Here is a 25966-nt window from a genome sequence, read left to right as displayed (position 1 = left end):
GACCTCCAGAGAGACTCCAATACACTAACTTTTAATACACTTCACCCCGCCGGACTCAATTTTAAACAAGGGGTGAATGTGGTAAACCACTGTTTGTATTCCACTGTGTACATGCCTGGACATGCCTCGGCTGACTCCTCCCACAAGTCCTAGTATAAAGGTGACTGCTCCCCAGCCCTTTGTATTTTTTGGACCGGTCGACCACTCGAGGCAGACCTTCATTCTTTTGCTAATAAAAGCCTTTAGTTACTCTCTTAACTCTCAGGGCTAGATTTTCAGTTGCTTGCGCCAGCAGTTAGCGCCTTAAGAGAAGTGATTTTCGGGCGCTATTCGTGTAGCGCCCGGGTGCAGCGCAGTTTGCGCCCCGCCCCAAATTAAGTTGCCCGTTAGCGCCGGCGCAAAGTTTAGCGCCCGCCCGGATGCGCGCGCAGAAAATGACGTCACATCCTCGTGCAACGCCCTTTGGCCGCCCCGAATCCAAACTTCAGTCGGACCGCCCCATTCTGTGGCTGGCGTCCAGAGCGTTTGTAAAATGGAACGCAACACACCCTGGGGAGCGCAAATTAAAGGGCACTCCTCCTGCACTATAAACGGCAGTCTGCATGTGTTGTGTGGAAGGATCCAGTGTGTTGTTGTGAACGGTGTATTTATGTTTCCGACCACCACCACCTCCTCCTCCTCCTCCTCCTCCTCCTCCTCCTCATCCTCCTCATCCTCCTCATCCTCCTCCTCCTCCTCATCCTCATCCTCATCCTCATCCTCATCCTCCTCATCCTCCTCCAAAAACACATGCACCCTTCCCCTTTAAGAGCTCACTGGCACCAGAGTGTCTGCCGTGCGCTGTGCCCGAGCTCGGGCGCTGCGCTCTGCACCGCCGGCTTAGCGCCTAAAGATAGTAGTGGAACGCCTCTTTTAGCGCTCCACCAACCTCTTAGGGCGAAGCCACTGAATTTCCGGCAACGGGGCGCTACTTTGGGGCGGGCGCTAACTTCGGGCGGGCGCTAAGGTTAGCGCCCCAAAACTGTCTATACTGAAAATCTAGCCCTCAGTCTTTTATGAGTAATTGATAGCGCATCAAATCAGAAGAGATATTTCTTATGCTTTTAATAAACTAATAATTCTAGTTTTTGGAGATATATACCGATTTGTGTAGTTGTTAATAGGGTTAAATCTTACTTGATTCAAGTTCAGAAGCATATCGGGGTCTGAGTGGCTCTGTGAGTTAGACTGTCCTTTCATCTCTGAGATCTTAGTTCTTATCCAACCCTTTGCCAGCAGCAAGGGATCTATATAAATACATTTGAGCATTATCAACCTAAAACCTATTGAATATGTCTCCACAGCATAGATCTGCATATAATTCAAAAGTAAATGGCAATATCATTCAAAAAGGGTGTAAGGATGGCTGGAATGAAAAATGGAACAATTCACACTGGTGCAGTGAGGGATACGTAGTCTCCTAATACTGGAATAAAGGCATATTGCTGGAGATTCTTGGAGAGGAAAATTTATTCCACACCTAGTGCATCCAATGACCCTGAAAGTGCTTACAGTGAATGACAAATTTGAAAAGCACTTCCATTCTGTAACACAGTCATCTCTTACAATTACCAGCAAACATGATTTAAAAATAACAGCTGAAAATGCTACTATCTTAGTAACAAAGTTCAGTCCTAGAGTCTGTGAAGACAGTTCTGAAATAACAGTTAGAGCCCACTTTTACAATAGACATGAATTATGTTTGCATCAACAATAAATTTCAATATTGTGCTCCCTATGCTCAAGTTCAAATCATCTCCATATACCGAGAGCAAAAGTGGACCCGGCACTGACCGTTGAGGTGCATCACTTCCAATTCTTCTCCAATTTGAGCAACGCCCATTAACCCTAACCCTTTGTTTCCTGTATTACTTACCAGTAATAATATAAAGCCAGGTTGTGAGCAGGTATCTTGAAACCTTTACTGTCATTTTGATCCTTAGTATAGTCAGCTAAAGTAACAAACTTTCAAATACTTTAGTAAAAAGACAGTTGCTGAACGTTCCACATCACCACACTCCATTGCCACTTCCTATGAAGTCATTTCCTTTTCTTAGAAAAAAAATTACATCATCAATCTTGTTATTTTTGTTGTTTTCCCTTCAGTGAATTCTATTATTTATTTTCCTGTTTTGGTCAAGATGGTTTCTCTTATGTCGGCTAAAGTTGTGGAATTTTTATATAACACTAGCTATGTGGGATGTGCTTGGCTGAATTTGGACTCAACTGAACATCTCAACAGCAGATGCTACAATGGTCCACAGATTCCACTATAAAATGTGTCAGAGCTTCTACATGTCTCCCCAAGAAAATTCCTTTTGCTCAATTTCAGAGGAATCTAACTTTTTTTAAAAAAGTGCTTTAAAATTGATAGAAAGCAAAAGCATTATTAAAAAATGTATCTATGGTCTCATTCGAAAATCATTAGCCCCGACTTTTAATTGGCTGGGCAGTAGAAAGGAACCAGCTGACCAAGGTCACCCTGAGGTTGCAAAAGGGGTTGTGGATGGGTAAGTGGAGGAGGCTGACTGGTAGGAACATGAAAATGGATTGGGGCCTAATGATAGGAAAAGGGTTAAGGATTTTGGGTCCTATTCTCCTGCGAGTCCCCTCACTACAACACTGCTAGACTTTACTCCTCCATTATAGCTAGTACCTAAGACAGTCAGACTCTGGCCTAACACCCTCCTCACTCCAGTTGAATCCAAGAATCCCAATAAGAGGGGGTGAATGTCCCTTCCTTTGGAGCTTTACATGTAGCCAGTTTCAAAGGGAGGGGAGTGTAGGATTCGCAAAATTGAACTTTATATTATAAAGGGTCAAATGGCAGAAGAGGCCATGATTTTAAAGACTGTTTTAAAAGAAGCCTAGGAAAAAGGGGCATTCAAAATGGCCACCAGACCCCGTGACCAACTTATTGGGACACTTTAAAATGGTTCCTGCAGTCCTCAGACAGCTTTGTGGATTCAGCCCACAGTAAGTTCTGGAAGCTGTTTCTGAGAGAACGAAACCAGACACCCACATATACATATAGATTGGATGCAGATCCAGTCAAGATCGGCCTGTAGATAAAGGCCATCTAAATGTTTACCCAGACAAAAGGGAACAGTTTCATATTTATGAGAAGAGCATCAAGGACCCGTTAAGGACATCACCAGGACATTAAAAACAATGAAGGTCATTCCAGACCAGAGATGGCCTGTTACCGGCCATCCAAGAACAGTTTAAAATATAATAACTAGCCCGTTGTGCTCCCAGCCCGCCAAAATTAAAACAAAAGACTAACCTGATCTGGCGCAAGATAAGGGCTTCTGATGAGAAGTATATCTGGGAACCCAGGGGTAGAAAGAAAATCAGTCATCGTGGTGCTACCATCGTATCGGTGGCGTCATCGCTAGAAGAAGGAGAAGAAGATGGTTCAAGCCGACGTCTCGGCCCGGGGTAAAACATCGGGAGATCATCGACCAACCCCGGGCCATTGACGAAACGGGAGGCCATCGACCCACTCTGGCTCAGGAGAATAGACAATAAAAAACGACAGAAGAAATGATGGGGGCCAGCCCGAGGCTCCTCTGACCGGGGTCGAGCAGATGATCCCCGACCCCGCCGACATCCAGACCAGCCGGTGTCCAGCCGTCCCCGACCCCCACCTCAGGAGAGAGGTGTGGCGCAGCTCGCTGGGGCTCCACCAGCCACGTGGAGACAAGACGCCTGAAAGGATCAAACGCAGACCTGTTTCAAAACCTTACACTTCCTAGTTGGATTGGTGAACATGTTTCTGGCCCTTCATAATCAGATCTAGATAGGTTTAAGGGGGTGGACATTTAAGGGTATAATTAACATGAGTTGTTGCCCCTCGATGTTCCGTGTGTTTCCCCATTTCCTGATGATCTTTGTAGAGTATAATGTGCCTGTATTTGCCTTAGTTAGTATTGTGTCATTATGATTTGTTTGTGTTTTTCCCTCCCATGTACCCTCTTATTTGCTTGCATTTGATTTGTTTTACATTATGCAATAAAATTCCATTTCGTTTCATCAAACTTGGTCTATAAGAGTTTTCTCTACATTGTAGTTCCTGCCCCAAAGTCCAGAGTATAGAATCTAAGGGGCGAGTGGGTCAAACCACTCACGGTTTTACTGTGCAAGAGAGAGAGGCCTCTAGAGAGAGAAACCTCTACGATCTAAAACCCCTTACAGGGAGTAGCATAGCAGGTATGATTAGTAGCTCAATAGCAAAATACTGCGGATGCTAGAAATCTGAAATAACAACAGAAAGTGCTGGAAACACTCAGCAAGTCAGGCAGCATCGAGGAGAGAGAAACAGAGTCAACGTTTTGGGCCAGAACGGTTTAGTAGCTCCTCTGGCCAAACCCTGGATAGGAGGAGTGGTCCCAACTTCCTGTGAGGACAAGGAACAACTGAACAAAGGCCAACAAGAGAGGAATCAGCTCTTAGGAAATGGCTGCGAAAAGGCAACTCTTGTCCTGAGCTGGAAATCAAGATATAGTAAATCAGCTTTCCAGCCAGAAGCTGACCCCCCACCACAAAAAAAACCCAAAAAGTGAATAAACCATCTGCTATTCAAAACAATGTGGGGTGTTTTGTTGTTTTTTGTTGTTACAGGAAGCTTTGCAGGAGACGTTTTTCTTAAAGTCTGAATTTGCTACTTTGTTCAGCTATGCAAAAAAGTTCTGTAAAATAAACCAGCTTCTTGATTTGACATCAACCTCGTCTTACCAGTGTGTTCATTAATTTCACCTATCGAAGCACCCATGCAAAAGACACGAATATCCAGTTGAGATTGCAAGGGGATAGTATTGTTACACATCTGGGTGATGCTATCGTATAAGCAGCTATTAGGCAGTGTGAATCAAGTAACATCAGTTTATGGGAATGGTTGGCACCACAGAACCCAAGAAGGTATCTACAGCAGACCCAACTTTTGTGACAGCCTGTCAAATTGCTCTGTTTCTACCTGCTCTGTACTTAGTCACAATTTCTTGTACAAGTTGCCTGTCACTGGTGACCTCTCCCACATGGAACATACAATATGAAGTCCCAGGTAAAGTGAGTATTAATGAGGAAGCCTTTGATTTTCTTGAATTTAAACACGTGCTAATCTCGCCATTTTAAAGGGATGTTGAAGACCAGCCACCTTCTTCTCTGGCAGCAAGCTGCACTGCTCATTCTTTCTGCCTGAATACACTGTAAAACTGATCATTATTGCAATCAAATAAAATGTGCACTTTTCATGGAGAAACTTGACTCAGGAAAATATACTTGCTGTAACTATTTAGATTGGAAAACAAATGTACTTTTTGGTACAAAATGCATACATACGCCCTATATCCATTTAAAAGACTGTTGTGCTCTCAGATGCATAGTAAGGGTTATCAGTTCAGACAGTCTGTTGCAAATTTGCATATTTTTGAGAATTTGCAACTTTAACATGAACTTGTGGCTTAGCGAGGGATTTTAAAGTGTTATCAATTCAAATCCTTCATTGTAAATAGTTGTTTTTGAGGTCCTGTCTGAAATGAGCTATAGTCAAATAAGAACTAGATTGACTGTCCTGAGTTTATAATAATGATGTCTGTCTTTATATCCTTGGAATTTGCATAATCGCAGATAAGAATTTTCTGTAGTCTTGCACCTCTGACATTACAGCTCGATTCAGAACTGCCATTTATTTCTACCTCTTGATGATTAATAGCACCGTTTATATAAAGATATAAAAGGCTTACTGTCCACTTTCTGTTGAGAATGTTGCCACAGTAAGGAAATAGTTACCCTGAATTTCCACAGGATTCTCCTGATCTCCTGCTGTAACTTCGACGGGAGCCCTGGAGAAAGAACATAAATGGCCGTTTTCAGCTTTTTGTGCTGTTTTACTGAGGGTATTGCTGAAGTTACAACAGGAAATCAGGAAAACCTTTGTAGAAATCCAGGGCCTATATGTTGCAAATCAGTTGTTGCACTTCCCTGCATTACAACAGTGACTACACTTCAAAAGTAATTCATTGGCTGTGCAACACTTTGGGATGTCCTGAAGTGTGAAAGGTCCCATTAAATACATGTTCCTTCTTACTAAAGATTTTGGGAGAATCCTCGCTTGCCTCTTAACCCTTGATATTCCTATTTTTAGTAGCATGAACAAATTGTGCAATCACCTGCCCGCACAGCAGCTGGCCAGTGGAGTGTCGGAACTGATTAGACAGCTGACTAGTGCTTGAATAGCTTACAGGAGAGAGCAGGGTAAGGGCTAGTGCTTCACTATTGATGGGAAATGGAAGCTTGTTGGACAGAAATCACTCAATTTAATACTCAAGTGCTGGTGCTTGTAATCCAGGATGTGCAGGAAAAGAATGCTATTCCGAATGGCACCGAAGGGCACGCTCCTCAAAAGTGCTGGTCCAGCAATGTTGCAGAAGATTGCAGAGAGAGTCAACACTGTTTGCACGGCCCAGTGGACTTGGATACTCGTCAGGAAGAAAATGCCTGACCTGATGAAAGGTGCTAAGGTAAGGCTACAGAAGAAGCTTTCTATGTGGAGTGTCAGCCCCAAGTATGCATAGTGTGCCCCCATAACCTGTAACTCATTTTATGCTGATGCAACCAAAGCATTCATAGAAGTTTATCCTGTGCAGTCCTGGCAGGAAAGAAACAGCCCACTGAATGTTGATCCTGCACACCATGCTGCAGCATGGGACACATATAAGCATCAACTTAGAGCTGAAACCCTTGTTAGACAACCAAGCTGCATGATGTATCAGATAGAATGGGCTGCAGGTTGCAACATCTCCAGATTACTCTGCTTGCAGAACATGGCACATAATAAAAGAGAGCAAAGCAAGATTGGACGTGAACCCTGGGATGGGGGGATTGTCCTAAGAGGAGAGATTGAGTAGACTAGGCCTATATTCTCTAGAGTTTAGAAGAATGAGAGGTGATCTCATTGAAACAAAAACAATTCTTACAGGGCTTGACAGGGTAGATGCTGGGAGGATGTTTCCCCTGGCTGGGGAGTCTAGAACTAGGGGTCACAGTCTTAGAATAAGGAGTCGGACATTTAGGATTGAGATGAGGAGAAATTCCTTCACTCAAAGGGTTGTGCATCTTTGTAATTCTCTACCACAGAGGGCTGTGGAAGCTCAGTCATTGAGTATATTGAAGACAGAGGTCGATAGATTTTTGGATATTAAGGGAATCAAGGGATATGGGGATCGTGCGGGAAGGTGGAGTTGAGGTAAAAGATCAGCCATGATCTTATTGAATGGCGGAGCAGGCTCGAGGGGCCAAATGGCCTACTCCTGCTCCTAATTCTTATGTTCTTATTAACCCTGTTAAGGTGGCCATCTCGGATATCACTGGACACAAGAGCATTGAGGGAGTAGGAAAGGTTGAGAGTGGAGAAATCACTGAAGATCAGGGCTGGTACTATTGTGCTGTTGTTATGTTTTGTTCCCCTTCTCCCTCACTGACACATATACGCTGTGTGGTAAACCACGTTCACTATCGTTAGCACTGTTCACCACTGTTCGTTATAACTGTATCACTGACCACTATTGTATCACGGTACGAGGTCGCCTCTTGCCACACTGCTATACCTGGGATGACCACTGCCGACTCCGCCTTGGCTCCACCCACCAGGCCAGGTATAAAGGTGAGCGACTGGCTGGTATTCCTCCTGCTTGGATCGGATCACCCACGAGAGTGGGCTGTTATTTAGTCAATAAAAACCTTTAGTCACCTTCGTAACTCTTCGCCTTTTATTGGAGGAATTGATAGGTATATCAATTTTATTGACTAAATTTAATGATGTCCGACAACGAGTCACAACCGGCGGAGGAGCCACCAGCGCAGCTCCCAGGAGCACAGCCACACCAGCCAGCTTGGCTGCGAGCCCTCAGACCGCCGTACCTGGACCTGAACCCACGAGCAGCAAACTCAGCCGCAGACTTTAAACACTGGCTGGTCTGCTTCGAATCATACCTGAGAGAATCCAGCGTCCCTCAGGCATCCAAACTAAGTGTCCTGCAGGCACAACTGAGCCCGAGAGTATACACTCTCATCGAGGACATGACTACCTACGAGACCGCCATCAACCTGCTGAAACAGAAGTACCGGACCCCGGTAAACTACATGTACGCTAGGCACCTCCTAAGATCACGGCCGCAACAGCCAGGAGAATCAGTAGCCGAATTCTCACAGGCGCTATATGCACTCGCCAGGAACTGTGACTTTAAATCGGTGTCGGCAGCCGAAAATACTGAAGATAATATCCGCGACGCATTCCTGAAAGGCCTACGGTCCGAGTACTCACGGCAAAGACTGCTGGAAGCTAAAGACCTCAGCATGGTAAAAGCTGAAGCCCTCGCTATCTCCCTGGAAGTGGCCCACCAAGATCAGGAAGCATTCACCAGGTACTGCTCGCGACCCTGGGACTCGGGCCCGACCCCTACCACAGCACCCTTCCCAGCGCCGCCCCCGGGACCTACCTCTGCGTCGGCGTCCCGGACCCGACCGGCCCCGCCACCCCCGGCACCGGCCCCGACATCGGGCATCCGCGATCGGGCCGCCGGCTGTTTTTTTTGTGGCCAGGAGAAGCACCCGAGGTCGCGCTGCCCAGCCAAGAACTCCATATGTAGAACCTGCCTGAAGAAAGGCCACTTCTCCAAGGCCTGCAGGAGCGGATCCTCAGAGGCCAGCAGTGCCGCATGCGAACTATGGGGGCGGCCATCTTCGTTTAGGGCAACTGAGGCCAGCATCCCCACACATGAGTCATGGGGGCGGCCATCTTTGTTTAGGGCAACTGAGGCCAGCATCCCCACACATGAGTCATGGGGGCGGCCATCTTTGATTAAGGCAACCGACCCCAATAGTGCCTCATGGGGCCCTACCTCGTGGGAGACGCCATTTTACTCACCACGCCCGACCGCCTCGCCCGCAGATGACAACGACTCGCTCAGCTACACACTAGCTTCCGTCACCCTGGACCAAGCCCGCCCGCACCATCTGTCCAAGTCAATGATGGACATCAAAGTGAACGGCCACGCCACGACCTGCCTGTTCGACAGCGGAAGCACGGAGAGCTTCATCCACCCAGACACGGTGAGCCACTACTCCCTCTCTGTCCTACCAACGCGCAGCCGAATCTCGATGGCATCGAGGTCCCACGCCACGGACATCAGCGGCTACTGTGTCGTGACCCTGTCGGTTAAGGGCACGGAGTATAAAAACTTTAAACTCCTCGTCCTCCCCCATCTCTGCGCTGCCGTCCTACTAGGGCTGGACTTCCAATCCCACCTCCAAAGCGTAACCCTAGCATACGGTGGACCCCTCCCCCCACTCACAGTCAACAACCAGCAAACGTTAAACCGCCCACCGCGTAACACCTGCAGCCTCTCCACCCTCAAGGTCCCGCCACCCTCTCTGTTTGCTAACCTTACCCCTGACTGCAAACCCGTCGCTACCAAAAGCAGGCGGTATAGCGCCGGGGACAGAGCCTTCATTAGCTCTGAGGTGCGGCGCCTCCTGAAAGAGGGCATTATCGAGGGGAGCAGCAGCCCCTGGCGTGCCCAGGTCGTAGTCGTAAAGACCGGCGATAAAAACCGCCTGGTCATCGACTACAGCCAGACCATAAACAGATATACCCAGCTGGACGCATACCCCCTCCCCCGCATATCTGACATGGTCAATCAGATTGCACAGTATAAAGTATTCTCGACCATCGACCTGAAGTCGGCCTACCACCAACTCCCTATCCACCCTGAGGACCGCCAGTATACCGCCTTCGAGGCGAATGGGCGCCTATACCACTTCCTTAGGGTCCCCTTCGGTGTCACTAATGGGGTCTCGGTCTTCCAAAGGGAGATGGACCAGATGGTTGACCAGAACGAACTGCAGGCTACATTCCCCTACCTAGATAACGTCACTATCTGCGGCCGCGACCAGCAGGAACATGACGCGAATCTGGAGAAATTCCTCCGTACGGCCCAACGGCTGAACCTCACCTACAATAAGGAGAAATGCGTGTTTAACACCACGCGCCTTGCCATCCTCGGCTGCGTAGTGGAGAACGGAATCATCGGCCCCGACCCAGAAAGAATGCGCCCCCTCATGGAGCTACCCCTCCCCCACTGCCCTAAAGCACTTAGGAGAACCCTGGGGCTTTTCGCCTACTATGCCCAATGGGTACCCAATTACGCGGACAAAGCCAGACCCCTCCTGAAAGCCACTTCCTTCCCCCTCACGGAGGAGGCGTGCGCGGCCTTCTCCCTCATTAAGGGAGACATAGCCAAGGCCACGATGCACGCAGTGGACGAGTCCATCCCCTTTCAGGTGGAGAGCGACGCCTCCGACTTCGCCTTAGCCGCCACCCTAAACCAGGAGGGGAGGCCAGTGGCCTTCTTCTCAAGGACCCTACAGGGCCCCGAGATCCGACATTCGTCGGTCGAGAAAGAGGCCCAGGCGATCGTGGAGGCAGTACGGCGCTGGAGGCACTACCTGGCAGGCAAACGATTTACCCTCCTCACCGACCAGCGTTCGGTGGCTTTCATGTTTAATAACAAGCTGAAGGGCAAAATCAAGAATGACAAGATTTTGAGATGGAGAATCGAGCTCTCCACCTACGATTATGAGATCTTGTACCGGCCAGGCAAGCTGAACGAATCCCCTGATGCCCTTTCACGAATGACATGCGCCAGCGCGCATATCGATAGGCTTCAGACCCTCCACGACCAGCTCTGCCACCCCGGAGTCACCAGACTCTACCATTTCATTAAGGCCCGCAACCTGACCTACTCCATCGAGGAGGTCAGGACCATGACCAGGAACTGCCAGACCTGTGCGGAGTGCAAACCGCACTTCTATAGGCCGGACCAAGCAAGCCTGATCAAGGCCACCCGCCCCTTCGAGCGCCTGAGCATCGACTTTAAGGGGCCCCTCCCGTCCTCTGACCGTAATGTGTACTTCCTCAACATCGTTGATGAGTACTCCCGTTTCCCCTTTGCCTTCCCCTGCCCTGACATGACCAGTAGCACGGTCATTAAGTGCCTGAATGCCCTCTTCGCCTTGTTCGGGTTCCCGAACTATATACACAGCGACCGGGGCTCCTCCTTCATGAGCGAGGAACTCCGGCAATTCCTCCTAGAGAGAGGTATTGCAGCAAGCAGGACCACCAGCTACAACCCCAGAGGTAACGGTCAGGTGGAAAGAGAGAACGCGACGGTATGGAAGGCCGTCCTCTTAGCCTTAAAGTCTAAGGGCCTCCCAACCTCCCGCTGGCAAGAAGTCCTCCCGACAGCGCTGCACTCCATCCGGTCATTACTTTGCACGGCCACTAACACCACCCCCCATGAACGAATGTTCGTTTTCCCCAGGAAGTCGACTACGGGAACCACTCTACCAACCTGGCTGACCGCCCCGGGGCCGGTCTGGCTGCGGAAACACGTGAGGACCCATAAAACGGACCCCCTGGTCGAGAGGGTGAACCTCCTGCACGCCAACCCCCAGTACGCCTACGTGGCGTACCCAGACGGGCGGGAGGACACTGTCTCCCTACGAGACCTCGCACCCTCAGCCGATCCGGAAACACCGCCACCACCCCCCCCAACCTCAGTCCAGGTAGACGGCATGCCGGAACCCCACGAGCCCTCGCCGACCACGCAAACACCAGCATCAACACCGGATAAGGCACCAGCACCGGATAAGGCAACACCACCGCTGCGGCGATCGGAGAGGCTTACGAAGCCTCCGGACAGACTGACCTACCAGAATTGGTAGTACACTTCACCCCGCCGGACTTAATTCTAAACAAGGGGTGAATGTGGTAAACCACGTTCACTATCGTTAGCACTGTTCACCACTGTTCGTTATAACTGTATCACTGACCACTATTGTATCACGGTACGAGGTCGCCTCTTGCCACACTGCTATACCTGGGATGACCACTGCCGACTCCGCCTTGGCTCCACCCACCAGGCCAGGTATAAAGGTGAGCGACTGGCTGGTATTCCTCCTGCTTGGATCGGATCACCCACGAGAGTGGGCTGTTATTTAGTCAATAAAAACCTTTAGTCACCTTCGTAACTCTTCGCCTTTTATTGGAGGAATTGATAGGTATATCACGCTGAACCTCAAAAAAATTACATACTACATATTTCACTGTAAGTATTCTTTATGGGGACAAAATTCTGACATATGTTTCTCTTCTATTTTTATAGGCCTATAAGAACAGAGAGCAAATGCAGCTAAGTGCCTATGAACAAGCCTGGACTTCAGAGCACTGTCTCAATATCACCATCTTTGGCAAGCACCAGCATACCCAGTAGACAGTGAGCCCGAGGAGCTGCTCAGGGTTAGTCACATTGGGGCAGAAATTCGGGTCGTGGGCTTGCCGCGCGTGCAAGCCCCCGATCTGCACTTACCCGACGCGCCTGCTGTTCACCTCCAGGGATGCCTGGAATTCCTTTTTGAAAGAGAAGAATCCCGGGCAGCGTCTGACGTCACGCCGCCCAGGAGTGCAGCCAGCACGAAGCCTGGAGTGCGCTGTGCAACTGAGACACGCCCCTTGAGGTCTCAGTTTAATAGGACACGCCCCCAATGTTTCTCACAAGCTGCAAAGCATTTTTACATGCAGAGCAGCATTTCAAATAGGTTTTTGGTATTTTTATGAAGCTTTTGGTAACTTTTATAAACTTTTAAAAACGTTTACATTATTTTGAAGAATCTGAAGTAGTTTTAAACAGAATTAAAGCAATTTAAAGACTTTTAAAAGCCCTGAAAGAATTTTTTTCATTCCATTTATTTATTTAGCAACGTCGTCGTCATACGTGTCTTCACACTGTTCCCTTTGGGGAACTGTATGAAGTGGTGGAAGGATTTATGGCCGTGATTAACGCTCCTTCCGTGACCGTAACCATCTTTGTACCAGCCATTAGGGTGGTTAGTCCTATGCTGGGAGGGTTTTATGGGCTCCCACAAGCTATATGAGGAGGGGGGGCCACCCACACCCACGGACGCAAATGTCCCACTGGATGTCAACCCAGAATTTAGAGCCGGAGCTCCGACTCCACTTGCCGGGACTGTCTGGAGCGGGGTTCGAAACCCTACCCCGTCTGGCCCAGCGGCAGGGATCCTACCGCTACGCCAAAGGCCCACTCCAATTAGCAACGTGAAATGGCTGGAATGAGCACAATTCACGGCATTAAAAGAACTCACAATTGAACTGATGATGACCTCAGCAATCTCCTCAACGAGGCGGAGGCGCAGCGCCTGCTCATCATTGGTAATGAGAAGTCCAAGGCGCCGCAAAAAGGACACATGATAGCTTGGTCTTTCAAGTGGCAGCATAGGGCTCCAGTCACAGGGAGGGAAAAGGCGCAGGAAACGTATGGGTGTCACCTTTTGCACGGAGTGGGCCTTTTGCGTAGCGGTAAGCATCCCTGCTGCTGGGCCAGAAGGAGTAGGGTTTCGAACCCCGCTCCAGACAGTCCCGGCAAGTGGAGTCGGAGCTCCAACTATAAATTCTGGGTGGACATCCAGTGGGATACTTGCGTCCGCGGGTGTGGGTGGCCCCCCCCCCTCAGATGAGTTGTGGGAGCCCGTAAAACCCTCACGCCATAGGACTAACCACCCTAATGGCTGGTATGAGGATGGTTATGGTCACGGAAGGAGCGTTAACGTGGCCAGAAATCCTTCCACCACTTCATACAGTTCCCGAAAGGGAACAGTGTGAGAATACGTACGACGATGACCTCTTGCGCAATGCACCTCCTTGGACCCTCAGTCGCAGATGCGAGGGGGCAAATCGTGCAATTGTTAAATTTTTCATTTTATTGACATGTAAAATGTTGGCCCAGTAATTCCGTTCCAAACGCGTGAGTACGGTCGGGGTACTCACGCGTCTGGCCGGAGGAAATGCCGGTTTTCAGCATGCACAGCGCATGCGGGGAAAACCGGCATTTCCTGTCCTCTGAACGAAGGGGTTCAGAGGCAGAACGCGTGCGACTGCACAGGCAGCGCGTGCGCAGTAAAATTCGCCAGTTTCATTCATGCTTTCAGTGAGGTTAAGTCCTTACAACTTACACATGAAAAAAGCATGAGTACAGTTGCTCCAGAGGCTGCGGAGGAAGATATATTGTATCCTGGAGCTTCTGAAAGGCAATATTTTTGTTTGGGAAAGGGAGGAAAGTTATTTTAAGAAATGCTGAGGTAAGTTTTAAAGTTTATTTTTGTTTTTTAAAACGGGTTTTCAGTACTGTAGGTAGAAGGAGCAATTGTGGCTATGTGAATTGAATTTGCTGTGTTTATTAAATGTGAAAATGACTCCAACATTTTTAAGAAAGAAACTTTTCATCAGTAATATATTCTTTTAAGTAATTATGTATGTATGTCTGTATATATTCCTTTGCGTATATGTATGTATGTATATATTCCTTTACTTATGTGTATGAATGTATGTATTTAATTTTGACTTTCAGAGAAAGTAACATTGGAAAATCATAATTAAATACATACATTCATACACATAAGTAAAGGAATATATACATACATACATATACGTAAAGGAATATATACGGACATACATACATAATTACTTAAAAGAATATATTACTGATGAAAAGTTTCTTTCTGAAAAATGTTGGAAATGTTACATTACTCATTTTAGAACAGTCATTTTCACATTTAATAAACACAGCAAATTCAATTAACACAGCCACAATTGCTCCTCCTACCTACAGTACTGTAAACCCGTTTAAAAAAAAAAAAAAAACTTTAAAACTTACCTCAGCATTTCTTAAAATAACTTTCCTCCCTTTCCCAAACAAAAATATTCCTTTCAGAAGCTCCACGATAAAATATATCTTCCTCCGCAGCCTCTGGAGCAACTTTACACATGCTTTTTTCATGTGTAAGTTGTAAGGACTTAACCTCACTGAATCCATGAATGAAATCGACGAAGTTCACTGCGTACGCGCTGCCTGTGCAGTCGCACGCGCTGTGTCTCTGAACCCCTTCGTTCAGAGGACAGGAAATGCCGGTTTTCCCCGCATGTGCTGTGCATGCTGAAAACCGGCATTTCCTCCGGCCAGACGCGTGAGTCCCCCGACCGTACTCACGCGTTTGGAACGGAATTACTGGGCCATTGTATGGGTGAGAAGCAGGAAGTGGTGGTGGCAGATGAGAAAGAAACACCTGCTACTCAGAAGGCCCACACATTTCCTTTCTTAGCACCAGGGCCTATGGATTCTGACCTCAAAGGACTGCTTTTAACATGCGATTATGGCCTGAGTACAATTGTCCACAGGGTCATCTCTATCCGTACAACATGCCATGCAAGGTCCTGCTCCGAGTCTGAAACAGTACACTAGGCACAGTTATACAGTTGTTGATGAAAGGTTGTCTGATTTGTAATCTACCACAGAGCATATGACAAGTTCATGTCAATGATTTGGATGAGGTGACCAAATGTAATATATCCAAGTTTGCTGATGATACAAAGCTAGTGTAAGGGGTTTTCCTTGAGAGATTTCCCTGAGGTTTCTCTCTCTCTAGGGGCCTCTCTCTCTTGCACAGTAAAACCTTGAGTGGTTCGACCCACTCGCCCCTTAGATTCTATACTCTGGACTTAGGGGCAGGAACTACAATGTAGAGAAAACTCTTGTAGACCAAGTTTGATGAAACAAAATGAAATTTTATTCCATAAGGAAAAATATCAAATCAAATGCAAGCAGATAAGGGAGTACATGGGAGGGAAAAACACAAACACATCATAACGACACAGTACTAACTAAGGCAAATACAGGCGTCTTATACTCTACAAAGATCATCATGAAATAAGGAAACACACGGAACATCGAGGGACAACAACTCATGTTAATTGTACCCTTAAATCCACCCCCTTATTAAACCTATCTAGATCTGATTGTGAAGGGCCAGAAACATGCTCACCAATCCCACTAGGAAGTGCAAGGTTTTGAAATCGAGTCTGTGTTTGGTCCTTTCAGGCATTTCATCTTCACGTGGATCGTGGAGCCCCTGCGAGCTGCGCCACACCTCTCTCCTGAGGTGGGGGTCGGGGGCGGCTGGACACCGGCGGGCCTGGATGTCGGCGGGGTCGAGGATCGTCGGCTCGACCCTGGTCAGAGGAGCCTTGGGCTGGTTCCCATCGCTTCTTCAGTTTCCTTTTCTCTCTTCTCCCGAGCCGGGGTGGCTGGAAGGTTTCTTCTCTTGGGGGTTTTATTTTTTTGTCTCTTCTCCCAAGTTGGGTCGATGGCCTCTCGTTCCAGCAACGGCCCGTGGATGGTCGATGATCTCCCGATATGTTTCCCCGGGGCGGGACGCCGGCTTCGAGACGGCCTTCTTGATGTTGGCTTTCTTCTTCCTCCTGCGAGTGCCTGCTTCTTCTTCTGGGTGTCCGGATTCAAACTCTCCAGCTCTCTCCCCAGCTCTCAGCTCTCCCCAACAGCCGAAAAGTCTCTCTGATATACCTTTCTCCCAGAAACTTCCGTCTCCCGCCCAAACTCAGGTTAGTCTTTGTTTTACTTTTGGCGGGCTGGGAGCACAGCGGGGTAGTTATTATATTTTTTAATGTTTTAAATGGCTGGTAAAGACCCCTCTCTGGTCTGGAATTACCTTCATTGTTTTTAATGTCCTGCTGATCTCGTTATCTAGTCCTGGGTGCTGCTCTCATGAATATGAAATTGTCCCCTTTTGTCTGGGTCAGCATTTAGATGGCCTCTGTTTCCAGGCCGATCTTGACTGGATCTGCATCTAATCCATATGTATACGTGTGGGTCTGGTTTCGTTCTCTCAGAAACGGCTTCTAGAACTTGCTGTGGGTTGAATCCACAAAGCTGTCTGAGGTTGCGCAGGAACCATTTTAAAGTGTCCCAATAAGCTGGTCACATGGTATGGTGGCCATTTTGTATGCCCCTTTTTCTGGGCTTCTTTTAAAACAGTCTTTAAAATCATGGCCTCTTCTGTCATTTGACCCTTATTAATATAAAGTCCAATTTTGCGAATCCTACACTAGGTGGGAATGTAAGTTGTGAGGAGGATGCAAGGAAGCTTCAAGGGGATAGAGACAGGCTAAGTGACTGGGCAAGAACATGGCACATGGAATATAATGTGGAGAAATGTGAAGTTATCCACTTTGGTAGGAAAAATAGAAAAGCAGAGTATTTTTTAAATGGTGAGAGATTGGGAAATGTTGGTGTTCAGAGGGACCTGGGTGTCCTTGTACGTGAATCATTACATAGGATTACATTACATAGGATATAGAAACATAGAAACATAGAAGATAGGAGCAGGAGTGGGCCATTTGGCCCCTTGAGCCGGCTCCACCATTTAATGAGATCATGGCTGATCATCCAAATTCAGTACCCTGTCCCTGCTTTCTCCCCATATCCCTTGATCCCTTTAGCCTTAAGAAATATACCTAACTCCTTCTTGAATATATTTAATGAATTGGCCTCAACTGCCTTCTGTGGTAGAGAATTCCACAGGTTCACCACTCTCTGGGTGAAGAAATTCCTCCTCATCTCTGTCCTAAATGGCTTACCCCTTATCCTTAGACTGTGAGCCCTGGTTCTGGAATCGACGACCATCGGGAACATCCTTCCTGCATCTAGTCTGTCTAGTCCTGTTAGAATTTTATAAGTTTCAATGAGATCCCCTCTCATTCTTCTAAACTCCAGTGAATATAAGCCCAATCGACCCAATCTCTCCTCATACGTCATTCCTGCCATCCCAGGTATCAGTCTGGTGAATCTTCGCTGCACTCCCTCCATGGCAAGAACATCCTTCCTCAGATAAGGTGACCAAAACTGCACACAATACTCAAGGTGTGGTCTCACCAAGGCCCTGTACTACTGCAGCAAGACATCCTTGCTCCTGTACTCAAATCCTCTCGCTACGAGGGCCAACATACCATTTGCCTTCTTAACCGCCTGCTGCACCTGCATGCTTACCTTCAGCGACTGGTGCACAAGGACACCCAGGTCCCGTTGCACTTCCCCTTCTCCCAATCTATTGCCATTCAGATAATAATCTGCCTTCCTGTTTTTGCCACCAAAGTGGATAACCTCGCATTTATCCACATTATACTGCAGCTGCCATGCATCTGCCCAATTACCCAACCTGTCCAAATCATACGGCACAGAAACAGGCCTTTTGGCCCAACTAGTCCATGCCGGCATTTATGCTCCATATGAGCCTCCTCCTGTTTTTCCTCATCTAAATCTATCAGCATAATCCTCTATTCCCTTTTCCCTCATATTCTTGTCTAGCCTCCCCTTAAATGCATCTATACTATTCACTTAAACCACTCCCTGTGGTAGCGAGTTCCACATTTTCCCCACTCTTTGGGTAAAGAAGTTTCTTCTGAATTCCCTATTGGATTTCTTGGTGACTATCTTATATTGATGGCCTCTAGTTATGTTCTTCCCCACAAGTGGTTAGTATCTGGAGGGGTGACCATCCGGGAAGACCAGGTGCAGAAGGTCACGGAAGGAGCCCCGAGGAGGGCGGTTGGTGAGAAGGTCACGGAAGGAGCCCCGCGAGGGGCGGCTGGTGAGCAGGCCCGGGCGTTGGGCTGAAGATTGTCGGACAGGAGGAATGGTGGAAATGGAATGGCGGCGTGCACAGATGCAGCGGCTTTGCTTCTCCCAGGATGGTGCTATTTACGTTTAATGTTAATGTTATTTGTACTGGACTCATGGGAGCTTGCAAGATCACATTTCGTTGTTCATGTACTTGTGCATTGTACAATGACAATAAAGTTGAATTATTATTATTATTATTATTATTCTCTCTGTATCCACTCTATCAAAACCTTTCATAATTTTAAAAACCTCTATTATGTCACTCCTCAATCTTCAATTTTCAAGAGAAAAAGGCAACCCAGACTGTTCATCCTTTCCTAATCTGTATACCCTCGCATTTCTGGTATCGTCCTTGTAAATTTTCTCTGCACCCTCTCCAGTGCCTCTATATCCTTTTTATAATATGGTGACCAGAACTGTACGCACTACTCTAAGTGTTGTCTAACGAAGGTTTGATACAGGTTTAGCATAACTTCCCTACTTTTCAATTCTATACCTCTAGAAATAAACCCCAGTGCTTGTTTTTTTAATGGCCTTGCTAACCTGTGTCGCAACTTTTAGTTATTTGTGTATTTGTACTCTGAGATCCCTTTGTTCCTTTACCCCACCTAGATTCGCACCCTCCAAGTGATAAGTGACCTCCCTATTCTTCCTACCAAAATGAAATACCTCACATTTATCTGTGTTGAACTTAATTTGCCAATTATATGCCCATTCTGCAAGTTTATTAATGTCCTCCTGTAATTTATTGCAGTCCTCCTTTGTATTGACTATCCCCCCCAATTTGGTATCATCCGCAAATTTCGAAATTGTGTTTTTTATTCCAAAGTCTAAATCGTTAATATAAATTGAGAACAGCAATGGTCCCAGCACTGATCCTTGTGGAACACCACTACCCACCTTCTGCCACTGTGAATAGCTACCATTTACTCCTACTGTCTGCTTTCTGTCTTGAAGCCAGCCAACAATCCATTCTGCTACTTGTCCCCTGACTCCACATTCTCTGAACTTGTTCATCAGTCTATTGAAAATCCAGATAAATTACATCTACTGCATTACCATTGTCTACTCTCTCTGTTACCTCTTCAAAAAATTCAATAAGGTTGGTCAAGCAAGACTTTCCCTTTTGAAATCCATGCTGACTATTCATTATTATATTTTTGGTTTCTAAATGTTCTTCTATTTTCTCCTTTTAGTAGGGATTCCATTATTTTTCCTACCACCGATGTTAAGCCTACTGGTCTATAATTCCCTGGACATGTTCTATCCCCCTTTTTAAATATCGGTATTATGTTAACTATCCGCCAGTCCTCTGGCTCTACACCTTTATCTAATAAATTATTAAATATGCATAGTAATGCCTCTGCTATCACTTCCCTAGATTCTTTTTAAATACGTGAATGCAATCCATCCAGACCAAGGGTTTTATCCTCTTTGAGTTTAATTAGTTTATTTAATATATCTCCATTTTTATTTTAAATGCACTTATCTCATTACTAATCTCATCATCCAATGCCATGCCCACCTGTTCTACCTCCCTGGTAAATACTGAAGTGAAATAATTATTTAATATTTTTGCCATCTCTCTATCATTACCTATGGTATTATCCTGTCTATCCCTAATGGCCCTATTCCCATCCCAACCTTCCTTTTTTTGTGCCTGTAAATATTTTACTATTTTGTTTTTTGTTCCTTGATAATTTAAATTCATAGCTCCTCTTTGCCCCCCTAATTGTTTTTTTGACTTCTCTCCTAATATTTTTGTATTCTCCCTTATCATGCTCTTCTCTTCTCCTTCTTAGGCAGTCCCTCAGAACTGAGGATGACTTGCTTCCACATTAAAAATGAGCTCACAGGTGGCTGATGAGTCCAATGCGGTACCTACAGTCTCTGTCACAGGTGGGGCAGACGATGGTTGAAGGGGCGGGTGGGTGGGGTGCTTGGGTTGACGTGCGCTCCTTGCGTTGCTTGTGCTTGGCTTCCGCTTGCTCCCGGCGAAGAGACTCAAGATGTTCGGCGCCTTGCTTATCATGCACTCGAAAAGGGCCCTGGCTAACGCGACTGTCTTGTTTTGCACACTTTGTACAAAAATAATAAATTGCAGGACAACGGAGTATTACAGTTTAAACTCTTTTATGAAGCATCAGGTCTGTTCTGACTCACAACAATAGAGCACCGTGTGGACAAGATGGAGTCAGGACCCTTGGGTCTTCTAAACAATAGCAGTCCTTACAGATGCCTGCAGGCCAATGACAACTCAGCATATGATCACATGTGAATATAATAGGTATTCATTACAGATGCCTGCGGGCCAATGACAATTCAACATGCAAATGTTACAGCGACCATGCTGGCGCATCCGTTGCCCGATGCGCCGATCGCTCTCACCACTGACGCTTCGGACTATGCTGTCGGCGCCGTCCACGAACAGTGGGTCAATGGCACCTGGCAGCCGCTCGCTTTCTTCAGCCGGCAGGTCCGCCCCAACGAGCGGAAGTACAGCACCTTCGATCGCGAGCTTCTCGGCCTCTACCTCACCGTCCGACACTTCCGTTTCCTGCTGGAGGCCCGCCCGTTCACGGCATTTGTGGCACCTTGCTGATCATGCGCTCTGCTGCTATCTATGTACTTAATGTATGCCTCTTTCCTTACCCTCAATTGTTCTCTTATGGCTTTATTCATCCATGGAGTCTCATTAGTGTTTAGTTTGTTCTTTCCTTTTAGCGGAATATATTGTTCCTGCACTCTGTTGAACACTGTTTTAAATGTTTCCCATTGCTATTCTACATCATTGTTTGCCAATATTGTTCCCCTTTTTATTTTCCCAAGTTCTATTCTCAGCCCCTCAATATCAGCTTTTCTCCAATCTATTAACCTGTTTTTCGTCATACTTATGTCCTTCTCAATTATCATCTTAAAGCGTATTATATTCTGGTCACTATTGCCTATATGTTCCCCTACTTTTACTTCTCTTATCTGCTCTTGTTCATCCCCATAACTAGATCCAATAGCGAATCTTCCCTTGTTGGGCTTTTTACATAAAGGCCCAGAAATTAGGTTCGGGGGCTTGCCGCGCGTGCAAGCCCCCAATGTGCACTCACCCGGCGCGCCGACATCTGAAGCCTGGGCCTGCTTGGAATTCCTGTCACTGGCCCGGTTCAGATGTCGGCACAATGTGCTTACCTGATCCAGCGGCGTAGTTAGTTCGATGTGCCAGCTGGGATCAGGTGAGCACTGTGCAGCCAATCAGGGGAGGGGAAACTTCATTCATGAGTTTGATAGTAAGAACTGTCAAACTCATGAAAAGTACGGGTGCCCAAAAGACTAGTTTAACTTTAAATAAAATTTTTAAAAACATCCCAATAATTAAATAAACTATAAATAACTTTAAAAAACTATTTTAAACAATTAATCAAATTTTTGAAAAAAATATTTTTTTTAAAAATCGGGTCTAAAACTACACTTACCTTACTGTAAAGTCCTTAGAAACAATAAAGCTGTGGAAAAAATGTTATAATTTTAAGTAATAGACCACTTACCTTAAAGAATGAAGTCCTTACGTCTCCTTTTTGAGGCCCTTACACACGCGCAAACCTGTGGAAAAAAAGGAATTTCAGCGCGCACGCGCAGACTCCTGCACGCACGCGTTCGTCCTCTGAACCCCTTGGTTCAGAGGACAGGAAATGCCGGTTTTCCGCGCATGTGCTGTGCATGCTGAAAACCGGCACTTCCATCGGGCCCACGCGTGAGTACCCCGTCCGTACTTACACGTTGGGCCCGGAATTACTGGGCCATTGGGTTAGAAAGAAGTCCTGTACACATTGTAGGAACTCCATTCCCTTATCCCCTTTACCTACCTCTTCTGTCCAATTAATATCAGGGTAGTTGAAATCCCCCATGATTATTATTCTGTTTTTTACTCATTTCCCTAATTTGTCTGCATATTTCTTCCTCCACCTCCCTTCCACTATTAGGTGGCCTGTAGACTATGCCTAATAGTGTGATTGATCCTTTATTATCTTTTATCTCTATCCATATGGATTCTATTTTTGCCTTGCTAATATCTGTGTCACTTTTTTCTGCTGCCATTATGTTATCCCTAATAAGTCATCTACTCTACCTCCCCTTTTACCCTCCCTATCTTTTCTAAATATGTTATACCCTGCATCTTTTTAGACTCCTTTTCTGTAACTCTATTTATTCCCTTGCCATCAATGTTCTCCCTTTTTAAATTCTTTCCTATCTTCCAGCCACCACATGAAACTCGAGCATGGCTGCTCGGAGACAGGGGCTATCTACTCTGCACCTGGCTGATGACTCCCCTCCGCAACCCCACCACTCCTGCCCAGCATTTATATAATGAGAACCATGCTTCCACCAGGAACATCATTGGGCAGACCATCGGGCTACTGAAGCAATGGGTCTGCTGCCTTGACAGTTTGGGAGTAGCCCTCCAGTACTCAGCAGAGTGGGTGTCCCATTTTGTGGTGGTCTGCTGCATGCTTCACAACTTGGCCATCATGAGGATGCAGCCCTTGCCACCAGGGATTGCAGGACCACCTCAGGAGGAGGATGAGGGAGAGGAGGACAAGGAGGAAGGGAGGAGGCAGGGCTGTCCGTGAACACCTCATCAGACTCCGATTCCAATGAATGAAACCCCAGAGCCCCGTTGCTAACCACATCCCCATCATACCACCCTTCTGTCACAGAATATCACAGCATCGTACTGGGCACAAAGCTGAAATGAGAGCCACCACAAAAGGTTCCAAACAAAATAATAAATTTATCAAAAATCAATTTACACTCACGATATGAACTAATCACCCTTGTGCAATCCCTTAGTGTCTGTTTTTTGGGTGCCCTTTCCTGGTCTAGTGCTCCCCCAGTGGCTGCAGCATGACCTGTGGAAGGCTGCCGAGTTTCCATGGGGGAGACTTCAGACGGCCTTGTGGGACGACCTCGAGCAGCTCTGGCCCTAGAAGGCCCAGCTGTGGACTGCACCACCTCGGCATGGGCAGCAGCAGTCTGGGCTGGCTGGCTGACAGGCAGCGGCAATGGCAATGACGGAGTGGCAGTGGTGGGAACAGGAATGCTGTCATTTTTTTTATTCGTTCATGGGATGTGGATCTCACTGGCAAGGCCAGCATTTATTGCCCATCGCTAGTTGCCCTTAAGAAGGAGGTGGTGAGCTGCCTTCTTGAACCGCTGCATTCTGTGTGGTGAAGGTACTCCCACAGTGCTGAGAGAAGACAGCAGGGTCCTGCTCCACTGACCTATTGCCACTTCCCTGGTGCACCACCTCAGCATTCCTAAAAATCTGTTGGAGTACAGATTGCTGGGCTGCTGCAACACCCTGAAAGCCCCGGTCAACAGAGGTAAATCCAGCCACGATGGCCGCAGTCTGAGCTTGTATAGCATCAAGCTGAGACTTCATGAGAATGGTCTGTGCTTCTGTTGTAGCACTAAGACGTTGGGTCCCTTCTGCCTGTGCTGCAATGGCAGCCATGACATCGCCCATCACATGCAGCATCATGTCTGGGTCGACACGGTCTCTTCGGGAGTTTTCCATCACTTCCAGCCTGGAAATCCTCGACTCCAAGCTCTGTGCAAAGCCCCGTGCAATGCTAGAGGCAGACTCCTCCATGCTCCTTGACTTTGCCAAGAGGTTCTCTGGCAGGCTTGCCATTTAATCTAGCAATTTGGTATGCATGCCCTGTGGTAAACCACTTTTATCGTTCACTATCGTTACACTATAGTTATCACTGTTATATCGTTATCACTGTTCACACTGTTGTATCACTATACGAGGTCACCTCTTGTCACGCTGTTATACCTGGGCTGACCACTGCTGACTCCGCCCATGGCTCCACCTACCTGCCCAGGTATAAAGGTGGTCGACTGGCTGGTATTCCTCCTTGTTGGATCCGATCACCCACGAGGGTGGGCTCTGTTATTTAGCCAATAAAATCCTATAGTTACTTTCTTAACTCGTCGCTTTTCATTGGATGAATTGATAGGTATATCAATTTTATTGGCTAAATTTTAAAATGTCGACACCTGGACAGTCAAACGACCAGCCAAGCGACCAGCCAGACGCCCAGCTACAACAGCCACAGCAGCCTGCCTGGCTGCGAGCCCTCAGACCACCGTACCTGGATCTAAATCCACAGGCAGCAAACTCAGCCCTCGACTTTGAACACTGGCTGAGCTGCTTCGAAGCCTACCTGGGAGAATCCGGCGTGCCTCAGAAATCCATGCTAAGAGTTCTGAACGCCCAAGTGAGCCCTAAAGTATTCGCACTCATCCGGGACCTCAAAACATACGAGGACGCCATCAACCGGCTGAAAAGACAGTACCAAACCCCGGTAAATTCCATGTATGCCAGACACCTCCTAAGATCCCGCCCGCAACAGCCAGGAGAGCCCGTGGAGGAATTTTTATGGGTGCTACAAGCACTCGGCAGAGACTGTAACTTTAAAGCGGTAACGGCGGCAGAAAATACTGAAGACAATGTCCGCGATGCCTTCGTGAAAGGCCTGCGGTCCGACTACTCACGGCAAAGACTACTGGAAGCAAGGGACCTCGACCTGGACAAAGCTGCAGCCCTCGCTCTCTCTCTAGAAGTGGCCCATCGGGACCTCGAGGCCTACTCAAGGTACTGTAACTCGCGACCCTGGGACTTGGGACCGACCCCGACCGCGATACCCCCCGCAGCACCCCCCCTGGGACCTACCTCAGCGTCGGCGTCCCGGACCCGATCGAGACCGCCACCCCCGGTACCGGCTCCGACATCGGACCCCCGCGATCGGGCCGCCGGCTGCTTCTTCTGTGGCCAGGCGAAACACCCGAGGTCGCGCTGCCCAGCCAGGAACTCTACCTGCTCAAACTGTATGAAGAAAGGCCACTTCACTAAGGCCTGCAGAGGTGGATCATCAGAGGCCAGCAGTGCCTCATGCGAGCTGTGGGGGCGGCCATCTTCCTTCAAGGCAACAGAGGCCAGCATCCCCACATGTGAGTCATGGGGGTGGCCATCTTTGATACAGGCAACCGACACCAGCAGTGCCTCATGTGAGTTACGGGGGCAGCCATCTTCTCCACCATTTTGTCCAACCTCGTGGGAGACGCCATTTTACCCACCACGCTCGACCGCCACCGTGCCTCTAGACCCGACTACTGCCTCACCCGCAGACTACAACGACTCGCTCAGCTATACACTAGCCTCCGTCTCACTGGACCAAGCCCGCCCGCATCACCTGTCCAAGTCAATGATGGACATCAGAGTAAACAGCCACGCCACGACCTGCCTGTTCGACAGCGGA

The 25966-nt window shown here is 47.5% G+C and overlaps 1 protein-coding gene across 1 annotated transcript in view; it reads right to left on the bottom strand.

Annotated features, from left to right (window-relative positions):
• Positions 1-2042, bottom strand: part of LOC147123090 (uncharacterized) — a 29692-nt gene extending 27650 nt beyond the window's left edge. The window contains exon 1 of the mRNA XM_085965911.1: positions 1916-2042. Coding sequence (XP_085822037.1) covers positions 1916-1970 — 55 coding nt within the window. The 5' untranslated portion in view covers positions 1971-2042. The remainder of the gene's footprint in view (positions 1-1915) is intronic.
• Positions 2043-25966: the final 23924 nt, after the last annotated feature.

The sequence above is a fragment of the Somniosus microcephalus genome, chromosome 2 (assembly GCF_052327205.1).
Source record: "Somniosus microcephalus isolate GS21.2 chromosome 2, FLI_Smic_1.0, whole genome shotgun sequence".
Taxonomy (NCBI): Eukaryota; Metazoa; Chordata; class Chondrichthyes; order Squaliformes; family Somniosidae; genus Somniosus; species Somniosus microcephalus.
This window is presented reverse-complemented; position numbering and strand designations above follow the sequence as displayed.